The following is a 13,893-nucleotide window of genomic DNA, read 5'->3' as shown; positions in this document are numbered from 1 at the left end:
TTGGTCGGCTGCCTTTGCTGGGTCTGGCTTGTGGGTTTCCCCTGAGATCTGCTTACAAGGCCTGCTGTTGCTGTAAGGGTTGTCAGGAATCAGGGCTATAGTGTGTTCTGGGGTTCAGGGACTGTCCTGGTGTTTGGGCTAGAGCACTCTGTTTACTGTGTTCTTGATCTGAAGCCACCCCAAGGCTGGCCACTCGGGGAGTCCTGGGACAGCCCCGAGCCCTGAGCTTTCTTAGGCTCCCAGGGCTAGGGAAGGTGGAGATGCCTGGCCAGGGCTAGGGAAGGCGGAGATGCCTGGCCAGGGCTAGGGAAGGCGGAGATGCCTGGCCGGGCTAGGGAAGGCGGAGAGATGCCTGGCCGGGTCTAGGGAAGGCAGAGAGATGCCTGGCCGGGTCTAGGGAAGGCAGAGAGATGCCTGGCCGGGGCTAGGGAAGGCAGAGATGCCTGGCCCGCCAGTGTCGCTGCATGGATGCATCCCTGACAAAAGTGGCGCTGACAGTGAGAGTTCTGGGTGGAAGGACAGACTGTGGGCGGGCAGGAGGGGCCTGGGAGAGCCAGGAGGACGTGGGCTAAGTAGGAAGTTCTGGGGGTCACCTGGGAGCCTGTGTAAGGCTTCCGTGTGCTGGGACAGCATTGTGCCAGAGCTATGGACAGTTCAGTGACTACAGGTGAGTATGGGTGGGAACAGACCAGGGAGGAGTCTGAGCTAGTCCCCGGTCATAGTGAGGAGGGGGAAGGGGGGACATTCAGAAGACCCAGCCTGGGGTGGAGGCCATGGCTAAGTCCTCTCTCCACAAATAAGTTGCTTCCTTTGACGCTGGTGCTATGCTCCGCCCCTCCCCCGGCCCCCCCCCCCACTGGCTCAGGCTTCTGTCGACATCCCATGTGCTTTCCCAGTGGGGTGGAGGTGGGGAGACCACTGCCCCCTCGTCTCCATGGCGTCTCCACCCCACCCCGCAGATGACAGCCTGGGCTCACTGGAGCTGGACCAGCGGACGCACTTCCCCCAGTTCTCATACTCGGCCAGCATCCGAGAGTGAGCAGCCCTCCGCCACCACACGACTCAGCGTGGCTGCCGTCCTGCCTGGGTGGCTTCTTAAAGGAACTTTGTTTTGCCTTTTGGTTTGTGTTCCCTTCCCTGTCCCCTCACTTCCATATCCAGTTTCTTCTTCAGTTCTTGCCCAGACTCGGAGGTCCTGGCAGCGTCTCCAGCTTCCCCTCTGTCCCCAGATGAGTGCTGGGAACATGCCCGAGGATGGGCTGTTGGGAGGATGGAGAGAGGCTATAAACGACCACCAGCCTCCAAGAGGGTGAAGTGAGAGCCATGGGGTCACCGGGTTTAAGGACAAGCTGGCAGAGCCACATCTGCATGAAGCCTGCCACCCCCAGCACCCCAGATGCCTTCTGTGCTGTTATCTGGGCAGTCTGTCTGCTGCCACTTCACCTGGGGCAGAAAAGCAATAATGTCCAGGGACAGGCAGAGGCCTTTGGAAGCTGAGGGATCTGGGTTTGGCTCCATGGAAAATGGAGCCAAGTCCTTGGATCTTGCTGGGGGCCAGGACCAGGAGCTGCCTCCTGACCCTGCCTCTTCCTCCCAAGTCGCTCTCTTGATTCTGGACAGAGCAGGAGGAACACTTGGGGGCCAGCCTCCTGCCCACAGCCCCGTGCCTTACCAGGGCTTCCTCCTGGCCAGCCTTGGCTCCCGCTGGGCCCCGCCCCTTTGCACGGCTCCATTCTCTGCCCGGGGCAGAAGGAAGCCAAGGTTGGCTGTTACACACCTCACACCGACACAGTATTGGGCCCCTTGGACTTGACTGGGGCCCGAGGGGGACACAGGTGGGGACAGGTGTCTCTGGTACACATTGGGGTGGGGCCACCTCATCTCCAGGGCCCCAGCTCTGGAGCCTTAAGGTGAATGTGCGAGTGAGTCTGTCCGTGCTGTGGGTGCCGGTGTGCACCCTGCTCTAGCAGTGAGCATCTCAGGTTCTGGGATGCAGGTGCCCACAGCTGTGTGCAGCACGTGTGTGCCCCTGTGTGCGTGAGTGGGCTCAGGCCTCACCCCCAGCCTGAGTTCTTGATCCCTCCCGTGGGGTGCAGCGGGCGCAGGGGATCCACCCGCCGCCCTGGCCATGTTTCCCCAGCCCCAATATCTCTGGGTGTTTGGAATTGAGTTTTCCTGGTTTTCCTAACCCACCCCTCAGACTAGGCAAATACAAAAAGGCAGTCGTGTGGGGTGGGCAGGGGTGTTATGGGGGTCGTCTGTTTTATCCTTTTATGTGTGTATGTTTATCTGAGAGTTCTCGCCCATCCCTAATGGCCTTTCCTTACTTCTCATATTTGTACGGTACAAGCAATAAAGACTCATTTCAGACCAGGGCCCGGTCCACATTTCCTTAGCCAGGCATCACTCTGCCCTGCCTGGTTCTGAGGCCCACGAGCTGTAGAGATGGGAAAGCGGGGTGGGTGGCCCCAGGCTGCAGGGGAAGGGTATTGTTGAGAAGAGGGGGAGGTGGCAGGGTCATTCGGGTCGGTTAGGGATGGGTTCGGGTCCTTAGAAGCTGCCAGATTTGAGGCAGCTGGTGTCTACAAGCAGGACGCCTGTGTGTGGTGTGGTAGTAGGAGGCTCCTCTGAGCCCTAGCGCAACATTTCTCTGTAAAACCAGGAAGCCTTAGCATCCCCAAATACCACCCTAAAATCATGTCTTAACAGCACTTGTCACCCACAGTGGGGACACTTGAACATTTGGTTGCAGCTGCACGGGTCTAGGACTCACTCCAGAGCCCCCTTTATTCAGATCCCCCCTTTCCCATACTCAGGGACCAGGCAGCACAGCGGGTCTGGCGCAGATGAATTTATCCCGGACTTTACTAGAAGCAGGGGCATCAGAGGCCTGGAAATCTGAACTCTGGAAAGGGCCATGGGAGAGCCGAGGCCAGTTCAGACACTGTCGCAGCTGCAAACATGTAGTGGGCATAGCACTGACTTACGTAGAGAAGTGTGCCCCCGCGGTTCGAGTATGGGTAGCTGAAGCCTCTGCTGGTGTCAGCCCAGTGTAGACCTTGAGTCTGGCATTTGAAAGACCCTAGGTTCGCTCTCTAGCATAGGAAAAGAAAAATGCCTTTTATTCCCCCGTGCCAGCCCCTTGGTTACAGATGAAACAGTTTCTTCTGTCACGTGTGACTCATCTCCCAGGGGCATACATTCCTGTCTACCTCAGCTTTGAGTGGCCTCATGGGAGACCCATAGCCAGCTGTCCTCAGAGTGAACACGCGTCCTTACATGTGCCTTTGCTGCTCAGTTTGAGGGAAAAGTTTTAATAAATACACTAGGTTCATTGGGAATGTCTGGATGGTCCTTACAGTGCCCACCTTAAGCATTTCACAAACCATCCCCATTTGTGTGTTTATAAAAGCAGGAAGAAATGAGCCTCCACACGCCCAGGGCCTCTAGTGATGTCACTGGCATGAATGCTTGCCCTGCCGTTTGTACCCCCTCACCACCACCCACCCCACCCCGCACTCCTCCCCGCTGAGGCTGTGCCTGGAGTACGTCCCTTCACCTCCATACTACCTGGATATTGCCAATGTCCTCAGCCTCTGGACCGCTGGGAAATGGGACTTGCAGCCACACTAAGGCATTCACAGGGATCCAGACACAGCAACCTGGACTCCCAGCTGCTTCCCGGGTCTGCGTGGGTGTGCCTTCCATCACCAAGAACTTAGGTTTTTCTTCTTCCTGCTGTCATCAGTGCTGCAATAAAAATAAAGATTCATCTTGCTATGTCTGTACTTTGGTATTCATGACCCACATCCTGTGATTTTAGGATGTGCTTAGCTCGCATTCCAGAAAGTGTAGTGATCCATTTGTTTAAATGGTTTCAGATCAGAAGGGAAACTTTCAAAGGTGGTACTGGCCAGGAGTGGTATGCCATGCTTCTAATCCCAGTACAGAGAGGCAGGCAGGCCAACCTGGTCTGTGTAATGAGACTTCTCAGACCTCGGGGTTAGAATGAAGGTAGCAGATGATTCCAGGATTGGTGTAGGAGGACTAGATGATCTTGAGAGCCTCTTGGACCTGCTTAAATGACCACAGTGCAGGGGCCCGGTGGGTAAAGTGCTTGCCATGCAGGCTTGCAGATGAAGTCAGTCTCAGTGGGGCTGGGTGGCTAAGAGCCTCGCAGACCACAGGAGTTGGGTTTCCAGAACCACACTGGGAAACTCACAACTGCTTGCGACTCCATCTGCAAGGATCTGATGCCCTCTGGTCTTCATAGACACTACACTGGGGGACACACAAATAAAAATCTTCTAAAATGGAGGTACAATAGTGGCCTGTGCCTGTAACCCCAGCGCTGGGGAGATGGAGACAAGATCTTGGGGTGGTTAGCTGGAGAGATGGCTAAACAGAACACTGGCTGTTCTTCCAGGGACCAGACCCAGTTCCCAGCACCCACACTGCAGCTCACCGTCATCTGTAACCCCATTCCAGAACATCTGACGCTCTCTTCTGGCCTCCGCAGCACCAGGCATAGACACTGCACAGTTACATGCAGGCAGAACACAAATGCTTTTAAGACATAAGATGGGAGGAGACTGAAGACCCTCAAGGCTAAGCTGGCCTTCACAGGTGTGTGCACGCAGACAATCAGTGACCCAAACTGTGTGCGTTGCAAAGCTGTGGCTCGGATGCCCACTACCAAAGAGCCCATTTAAAAAAGTGTCAGGCCAGGCGGTGGTGGTGCACACCTTCAATCCCCAGCACTCAGGAGGCAGAGGCAGGTGAATCTCTGTGAGTTCGAGACCAGACTGGTCTACAGAGCGAGTTCCAGGACAGCCTTCAAAGTCACAGAGAAACCCTGTCTCGGAAAAAAAAAAAAAAAGTGTCCCAAGCCAGGCAGTGGTGGTGCGCACCTTTGATCCCTGCACCCAGAGAAGCAGGGGCAGGCAGGTTTCTGTGAGTTCAAGGCCAGCAAGGTCTACAGAGCAAATTCCAGGACAGTCAGGGCTACACAGAAACTCTGTCTGGGTGGGGACAGGGTATATATATCCCATTCAGTAGTGAAGTTAGCCTAAGGACCCCAGAGCCAAGAGGAAGACCCCCAGCAGGCAGGGCCAAAGATGACAGAGTTAACATTGTCCCGAGTCTCTGTCCCACCAGCCCCCAAATAATGACACAGGGATTACTGATGAATTATAAAAGCTCGGCCTACAGTTTAGGCTTGTTGCTGACTAGCTCTTATAACTTTAATACGCTCTATCCATCTTGCACCTCTCCTGTTTGCCTAGATTCCTCTTCCTCTTCCTCTCTCCCCCTGGGAATCCCGCCTGCACCTCCTGCCTAGCTGTTGGCCCATTCACTTTTTATTACACCAATCAGCAAATATGTCTTCACTCGGTGTACAAATATCCCTCAGCACAACAATGTTGGACTCTCTGACTAGTGATGGGGAGGACGACGGATCTTCTTCCAAGGACAGTAGTAAGCCTTCCTGGGATTTAAGCTGGGCATTCGTAGAGAAGGCAGCTAATAGGATGTGTCCCCAGAATACTAGCGTGTGTGGCTTGGTTCTCAGCTGCTCATGCATTCCGAGACACGTGTGCCAACCTCGTGAGTTAATCCACAAGCTTGCAGCTCAGTGGACGGCTAGGTCGCTGGAGTTAGTTTGAGGAGGCACAGCTGTCAGTCATGTTAGGGCCCCTTTCTGCTGCCTGGCTGTCCGGAAGTGATCTGCATTGTCATGCTCTCTCTGCACGGTGTTCAGCTTTGCTGCAGACCCACAGGGATGGCCATACAATCATGGAGTGAGACCTCCAACGGCAGGAGCTGAAATAAATCCTACTTCTAAGTTGCCTTTGTCAAGTATCTTGTAATACCAATGGAAAATTTGTTCTGAGACTGTTTTGCAGTGGAACACAGGCTAACTGGCCTGAAACTCAAGATCCACCTGCTTCTGCCCACAGTGTGCTGGGATTACAGGTGTGTATGACTGTCCCTGGTCTGCATCGATGGATGGATTTGTTCCTTTTTGAGCTAGGGTTTTGGATAGCCCAGGTTGGCCTCAGGTTCACTCTGCAGCCCAAAATGACCTGGAACCCCCGATCTTCCTGCCTCTGCCTCTCAGGTGCTGGGATTACCAGTGTGTGCCACCAGGGCGGGCTGCGATGAGAATCTGATGAGCATTTCTGACACTGTGCCAGCCAAGCAGCCACTGTCAGTGTTCATCATTGGTCATGCCGGGAGTGTGCATGCTGTTACACTGCTCATTAGAATGGCGCTTGCTCTGTGCTGTCTTCCTTCCTGAGTCTAAGCGAAGGAAGCCGAGGTCAGGCAGACGTCTGGCCAGCACTCATATCTGAACAAGGAAAAAGACAAATCCTAAGAATCATTGTGGTCCTTGGATAGAGTCCTGAGTCAGAAAGATGATGCTCAGGTGTATTAGGGTTCTCTAGAGGAAAAGAATTGATAGAATATGAAAAAAGTAGAAATATATATATATATATATATATATATATATATATTTACAGGCTGTAGTCCAGCTAGTTCAACAATGGCTGTCTACCAATGGAAGGTCCAAGAATCCAGTAGTTCAGTCCATTAGGCTGGATGTTTCAGCTGGTCTTCAGTATACACACCAGAATCCCAGAGAAGACTCCAATGCCAGTGAAGCAATGGACTTGGTAGCCAAAGTAAGAGCAAGCAGGCAGCAGGGTGGTGGTAGCAGTGCATGACTTTAGTCCCAGCACTGGGGAGGCAGAGGCAGGCGGATCTCTGTGAGTTCGAGGCCAGCCTGGTCTACAGAGCTAGTTCCAGGACAGCCTCCAAAGCCACAGAGAAACCCTGTCTCAAAAAACAAAACAAAAAAAGACCCAGCAGGCAAAGAACAAAAGCTTCCTTCTCCCATGTCCATTATATAGGCTGCCAGCAGAAGGTGGTCTAGGTTAAAGGTGGATCCAGAAAGATCCAGATTAAGCCGGGTGGTGGTGGCAGTGGTGCACACCTTTAATCCCAGCACGTGGGAGGCAGAGGCAGGCGGATCTCTGTTCGAAGCTGGCCTAGTCTACAGAGAGAGCTCTGGGACAGCCAGGACTATACAAAGAAATCCTAGTTGCACGCATGCGCGCGCGCGCGCGCGTGCGCACACACACACACACACACAAATTCCTCACAGGTGTACCTAGCTGCTTGAGTTTTAGTTAATTCCAGATGTAGTCAACTTGACAACCAAGAGCCATCACGGGGCAGAAAGGTGAGTGAAGCCATTTTAGCTAATAACAGATCTCTGCTCGTTGGGGTATGTGTGCCACAGTGGATGTTAGTCCTGGGAAGGTGGGGGTTGGATAGCATACAGCTTCATGTAAATCCTGAAATAACAATTCCGTGGAGGTGGGGTGCAGCTCCATGGTAGAGGAATTGTCCAGGATGGGTAAGGCTCTGGTTCAATTCCCAACATTGCACAAAACACAAAACACACCCTGTTCTATGTTCTTCAAGCACTTGACGAGCTCATTTCTTCTCCAGTCCTTCCAAGTTTCAGCATTTGCTAGAGACGAGGACATTCTCTTACTCAAGGTCCTAGTACCGAGGTGAGAAAGTTACATTGTTCCTTTCCACAAACCTTTATCAAATCTTAGTCACATGCTGTGCTCTTGCCTTTAAAAAGCAATCTACAAACCCGGTGGTGCTGACTCATGTCTTTGATCGGGAGGCAGAGGCAGGCAGATCTTTGAGTTCAAGGCCAGCCTGGTCTACAGAGTGAATTCCAAGCAAGGCAAAGCTATACAGTGAGATCCTGTCTCAAAATAAAACGATGAAAACAAAACAAAACAGGTAATAAATAACCTAATTTGGGGGGGTGTTTTTGTTTGTTTTTTTGAGACAAGTTTCTCTGTGTGGCCCTGGCTGTCCTGGAACTCGATCTATAGACCAGGCTGGCCTCGAACTCCCTCCCTAGTGTTGGGATTAAAGGTATGCACCACCACCTGGCTTTAAAGCATTTTTTAGGAATACTGGTGAGTGCATGTACTTATTGTGCACCGTGTGTGTACCCGGTGCCTGTGGAGGTCAGAGGGTAGCATCCAATCTTCTGGAACTAGAATGCAGTTGTGGACTATTGGGTGGGTGCTGGGAAGCAAACCCAGGTAGTCTGGAGGAGCACCCAGTGCTCTCAACTGCTGAGGTATCACAGATTCTTTTTTGAAGATTTCTCTCTGTGTGTGTGCCTACGTGTGTTTACGTGCCTACGTGTGTTTATATGAAAATACCAGCAAACGACAGATGAGGGCATTGGACCCCCCTAGAACCAGAGCTATCTATAGGCAGTTATGAGCTGCCCAGCATGGGCACTGAAAACCAAACCTTAGCCATTTGCAAGATCAACAAACACTTCTAACTGCCAAGCCCTGTCTCCAGCCCTTAGAGTACTTCTTTGTTTCGAGACAGGGTTTCTCTGTGCAGTCCTGGCTGGCCTGGAACTCATGCTGTAGACCAGGCTGGCCTCACACTCAGAGATCCACCTGTGCCTCCCGAGTGCTGGGATCAAAGGTGTGCACCACCATGCCTGCTGAAACACTGTCTTTTAAAAAAGTGCTTAGAATAAGTGCAGAGAATTGGGGTAGGATGGTGGTTTCCATGGAGATAAGGGAGTCACTGTCTTTTAAATTTTTTCTTTTTTTTAAAATGTATGTGTATGAGGCAAAGGCTGTCTTCAGAGGCCTGAAGAGAGTGGCAGGTCCCCCAGATCTTGTATGTCAGATGCTGCGATCCCACCTCAGGTCCTCTGAAAGAGCAGTGAGCACTCTTAATGGCTGGGCCAGTGGCCACAGCCCCGGGGTCAATATCTTAGAAGAGGTTTAGAAGCCTGGCATGGTAGGGCACACCTGTACTCTCAGGCAAGAAGATCAGGAGGTCGAGCCTGAGCTGCATGAGAGCTTTTTCACAAACAAACAGCTGTCTTGGAGGGACGTGATCTCCAGAGGGAGAGGAGGCACCTGGTGCCGAGGGCCTGCAGTAGAAGATTAGTCCATTTCCCAGGGCCTGGGAGACGGGCAGTGTGGGCCCAAAGGGGCTGGAGAGGATGAGCTCCAAGTGAGCAGTGGGGAAGCTAACTCTGGAGTGCCCAGGGTCTTCACCTGGGGAAGACAAGGTCCCTGGTGCTGGTTTTTTCTTCCAGCCTGGTCCCGCCGCTTCAGCCCCAAATGAACACACTAAACGCTATATCAATTATAAAGCTGTTGGCCGATGGCTAGGGCTTCTAATTGGCTAGCTCTCTCTAAATTATTAACCCATATCTGTTCATCTATGTTCATCTAAGACTGTGGCTTACCTGTAATCTGGCATGTTACTCCTTAGGCATGGCATCTCTGGTGGGCGGCTGCCAACCTTTCCCAGAATTCTTCTCATCTCCTGGTCCTGACTATCTTCCTGCCTCATTGGCCAAACAGTGTTTTATTCATCACCCAATAAGGGAAACATATATATAGAAGAACATCCCCAGTCAGATCCCCTGCCTCTGCCTCCCAAGTGCTAGGATTGAAGGTGAGCTCCACCACCGCCTGGCTTGCTTCTAACTAGCTCTTATAACTTAAATTAACCCATATTTCGTATCTAAATTCTACCACGTGGCTCTGTACCTTTTTTCGACGGGGCACGTTCATCTCCCCTCATCTCCTGGCGACTCCGCCCTTCTTCATCCCTGTGCGGTCTTCTGGTCCCCAAGTCCCACCGAACCTCTTCCTGCCTAGCTGTTGACCATTTGGCTACTGAGAGTATATTCACAGTGTAAAACAGATTTTTTTACAACAGTCCTTAGCACCGTGCATAGTCTGTCCTCACACTGGTAGACAGACAAATGCTACATTTGGTTGTTACTGAAGGTCACAAAGATCCAACCAAACACTGGCGGTAGTGGCCTTCTGACATCCATATGAGATCGTCACCTTCGAGAGGTTCTGGAGGCCAGGGTTTATTTAACCAACATCTGGCAGCTCTTTTCCCGCGCTGGGTCTCTGTCTGTGAGGAAGTGGACCAAGCCCCTGACAGTCTACGGGAGAGAATAAGGAAACCCACGTAGGCTGGCGAGATGGCTTATCCCATAAAGGTGCTTGCCCTCAAGCCCGACAGCTGCCTTGAACCCCAGAACTCACACAGTATAAAAAAGAGGGAATTCTCTGAGTTGTCCTCTGAACTCAAAGCGGACAAATCATGGAAGAGAAAGGGAAGGGGTTGAGGAAGGAGACCGGGGCAGGGACATTATAACAGAAATGTGGATGGAAGAGAAGGCAAGGAGCTGGGAGGGACTGTTTGGGGGCAATGTTTGTGTTTTAAGTGAGAGGATTCTTGGTCGGATCTGTCTTTAGATAGAACCCTTGAAGCCGGGCGCTGGTGATGCGCGCCTTTAATCCCAGCAAAGCAAGGCAAGGCATGCCAAGAAAAGGCATGGATGGGCGTAACAAGGCATGTCGAGGGAAGGGAAGGCAATGCACAGGCATACCAAGCAAGTCAAGGCATTCACATGGCAAGGAAATGCAAGGTGAGGTGGATCTCTGTGAGTTCGAGGCCAGCCTGGTCTACGGAGTGAGTTCCAAGGCATTTGCATGGCCAGGCCAGACCAGGCAAGGTGTGCTCATGGTAAGGAAATGCAAGGTGAGGCAGAGGCAGGGGGATCTCTGTGAGTTCAAGACCAGCCTGGTCCACAGAGTGAGTTCCAGGACAGCCAGGGTTGTTACACAGAGAAATCCTGTCTCAGAAAACAATCAACAAAGGATAGTGCACTGCTTTTAGTGCCCCAGCAGAACTGTCCAACAGCAGACGATCGTTTCCAGTCTTTGGATAAAGAGATGGGGGTAGGAGGCAGCTGTGGTAGTTCACTCTTGTCATCTCAGCACCCAGAGGTCGAGGCAGGAGGATTGTGACTTTGAGACCAGCCTGAGTTCCATGCAGACCTGTCTTTTAAAGGGGGAGTGTGCTGAAGAGGGGTGGTTCATCAGTTAGGAGCTGCGCTACCAGAGGACCTGAGTTCCGTTCTCAGTCCAGGTGGTAACAAATGTCACTTCATTTCAAGAGGATCCAAAACTCTTTTGTGGCCTCCACAGGCACACGTGGAACACAGATACGCACTCAGTCAAAACACCCACACACATAAAATAATTACTAAAAGAAGAAGTAGGCAGAGCATTTAAATGAATAGGCAGACACAGAGTGAAGCATTTGTGCTAAACTAGGTGATTTGAGCCTGAAGCAGGTTTTATCCACCACTTGGAGACTTAAGTCAGTGGTCCCATTTTAAGGACCAGGATACTAGATCTGTAAATTGGACCACACTCACCCATCCCAAACATTCCCAAGCAGGGTGGATATCCAAGGCTCTCCCAGCCCCTTTCCCTTCAATCCACAGTCCACCTCGCCCTGTCTGCTGGCTGCAGGCTCCTTCTCTTGGGTAGAGCTTCTCATGAGGAGGGAGCGACCCAGCCCCTTGGATTTCTGTGGGTACCTAGGCTGGCTGCTCTGCCTTAGGCTGCTGGCTGCTCCCAGGTGCTCAAGGGTAGGGGCGTGGCCCATGCCGAAGGACTTGGCAAGCATGTAAATGCCTAGTATGGTGTCTCCCACACCTCCCCTTAAGCGATTGTCTTTGCCACTTACTTCCTGCAGCTGTCCCTTCTGGAGGCTGAGGCTGTACTAGGGGAACCGGGTTACCCAGCAGCTGCAGCGCTGAGCCTGGAGAACCAACCACGTGCTTGACAGGGAGGGGACCCAGGCCTGGCCCGTCGTTTACAGGTGATGATATCTTGGCAGAAGGTGATAGTGTCTTGTGCCCTCAGGAATCCCACCTCCCTGGTTAGTGTCCTCACCATCTATTACAGGGGCAATGCTTGCTTGTTTTTCTAACTTTAGAGATCCATTTGTCTTTCTCTGAGGGTGTTTGTGCATTCTTGAGATTTCTCAACCTAGCCTCAAGGTGCTCTTAGGAACCTCCAGAGAGTGGCTGGGGGCCTGGCTCAGAGGTAGAGCCCCTGCCTAGAATCCCCCAGTGAGGGGGTGGGGGCGTGGCTCAGAGGTAGAGCCCCTGCCTAGAATCCCCCAGTGAGTGGCTGGGGGGTATGGCTCAGTGGTAGAGCCCCTGCCTAGAATCCCCCAGTGAGTGGCTGGGGGTGTGGCTCAGAGGTAGAGCCCATGCCTAGAATCCCCCAGTGAGGGGGTGGGGGCGTACTGAAGTGGAGCAAGCTGGAAGCTTCCTGCAACTCTTTTCTCCCTCTGGTGGAGGGGCTGGGCAGGTTCAGTACTTTACCTCCCCGAATCCTTAGAGAATAATAAGGTGTGGCTGCCAATAGTTGTGGCCCTGTAAGGTCTGTCCCTAGCCACCCCCAGCTTCAGGGACCTACGTCAATCTGTCTTTTTATTTTTTTATTTTTATTTTTTGTTTTTTCAAGACAGGGTTTCTCTGTGGCTTTGGAGGCTGTCCTGGAACTCGCTCTGTAGACCAGCCTGGCCTCGAACTCACAGAGATCCACCTGCCTTTGGCTCCCGAGTGCTGGGATTAAAGGCGTGCGCCACCAACGCCCGGGCCAATCTGTCTTCTTAGCTCAAAATTCTAGCTCCCTTCCCTGCCTCACTTTCTCATGCAGCCCTCTAGAACTGGAGCCCCTAGAAGCGTGTATAGTCTGCACTGCTCCAAGGTCCGGTGCCCGGTGCCCGGTGCCGGGTGGTGCAGCTGTCTTTTTCAAGTTCGCTGGGGCCCAACTCCAGGGCACTAGCCTAGTGGGCAATCGCTTGCTCTGCAGCCCTTAGCCCACACCTCCCGAGCCCCAGTCTGACAAAAACAAAAACAAAACCCCAAAGTGCCTTGTTTGTTTATTTTATTTATTCAATAAAAAAATTATTTGGCCGGGCGGTGGTGGCGCCCGCCTTTAATCCCAGCACTCGGGAGGCAGAGGCAGGAGAATCTCTGTGAGTTCGAGGCCGGTCTGGACTGACAGCCTCCAAAACAATACAGAGAAACCCTGTCTCGTAAAAAAACAAAAAAAAAAATTATTTGGAGAGCTCTCCATTCTCATTGGGTGAATTTCATTCCTGCTCTCAATTTTGATTGGTTGTAGCCTGAACCCTCTTAGTCCTGATTGGATAATCTCAGCAAATCTTTTAAGGAAAGGAAGAGGCAGGTTTAAAACTCTTCCCCCTGGCGGCACTGGCTGGCTTCAGGAAAAAACAAAACAAAACAAACAAACAAACTGGGATCCTTTCAGAGGTAGAAGAAACTGCTAAGGATGGGAAAGGAGGACAAACCTGCCCGCCCTGTTTCTAAGAACACCGCATCCACCTGGTTGCTGACTTCACAGACGGTTCAACTGTTTGAAGAACTAGGATTCCAGAAACACCTCTTGATATGCCTCCAACTAGTACACATATATGTATGCATTCTATATAAATATAATATAGGATCTTGTTACATAGCCCAGACTGGACACAAATTCACAATTCTCTTGCTTTAGAGACCCAGGTGCTGGGATTACAAGTGTGTGTCCTTTTAGCTAGTTCAATATGTGAGTTGTTTTTTCAGACAGGGTTTCTCTGTGTAGCCCTGGCTGTCCTGGAACTCTCTCTGTAGACCAGGCTGGCCTCAAACTCACAGAGATCCACCTGCCTCTTCATCCCGAGTGCTGGGATTAAAGGTGTGTGCCAACATTATGTTTTGAAAGATTTGTGTGTCTCTGAGTGAGTTTGTGTGCACCATGTAAGTACAGGTGCTCTTGGAGGCCAGAAGAGGGCGTTGGATCCCCTGAAACTGTGGTTATATGTGGCTATGAGCCACCATGTGGGTGCTGGGAACTGAACCTGAGCTCTCTGCAAACTCAGTAAGAGATCCTAACCCTGGAGCCTTCTTTTGAGCTCCTGATTCTA

General features: G+C 52.0%; 1 protein-coding gene across 5 annotated transcripts in view; it reads left to right on the top strand.

The window, feature by feature from the left end:
- The window catches only part of Akt2 (AKT serine/threonine kinase 2), a 51,483-nt gene extending 49,108 nt beyond the window's left edge, over nucleotides 1-2,375 (top strand). For all 5 annotated transcript variants that reach the window (XM_021223325.2, XM_013125598.3, XM_005086555.4 and 2 more), the window contains one exon: nucleotides 960-2,375. In XM_021223325.2, the coding sequence (XP_021078984.1) occupies nucleotides 960-1,039 (80 nt within the window). In that variant the 3' untranslated portion in view covers nucleotides 1,040-2,375. The remainder of the gene's footprint in view (nucleotides 1-959) is intronic.
- The last annotated feature ends 11,518 nt before the right edge of the window (nucleotides 2,376-13,893 follow it).

Source organism: Mesocricetus auratus, unplaced genomic scaffold (assembly GCF_017639785.1).
Source record: "Mesocricetus auratus isolate SY011 unplaced genomic scaffold, BCM_Maur_2.0 Super-Scaffold_100038, whole genome shotgun sequence".
NCBI lineage: Eukaryota > Metazoa > Chordata > Mammalia > Rodentia > Cricetidae > Mesocricetus > Mesocricetus auratus.
This window is presented reverse-complemented; position numbering and strand designations above follow the sequence as displayed.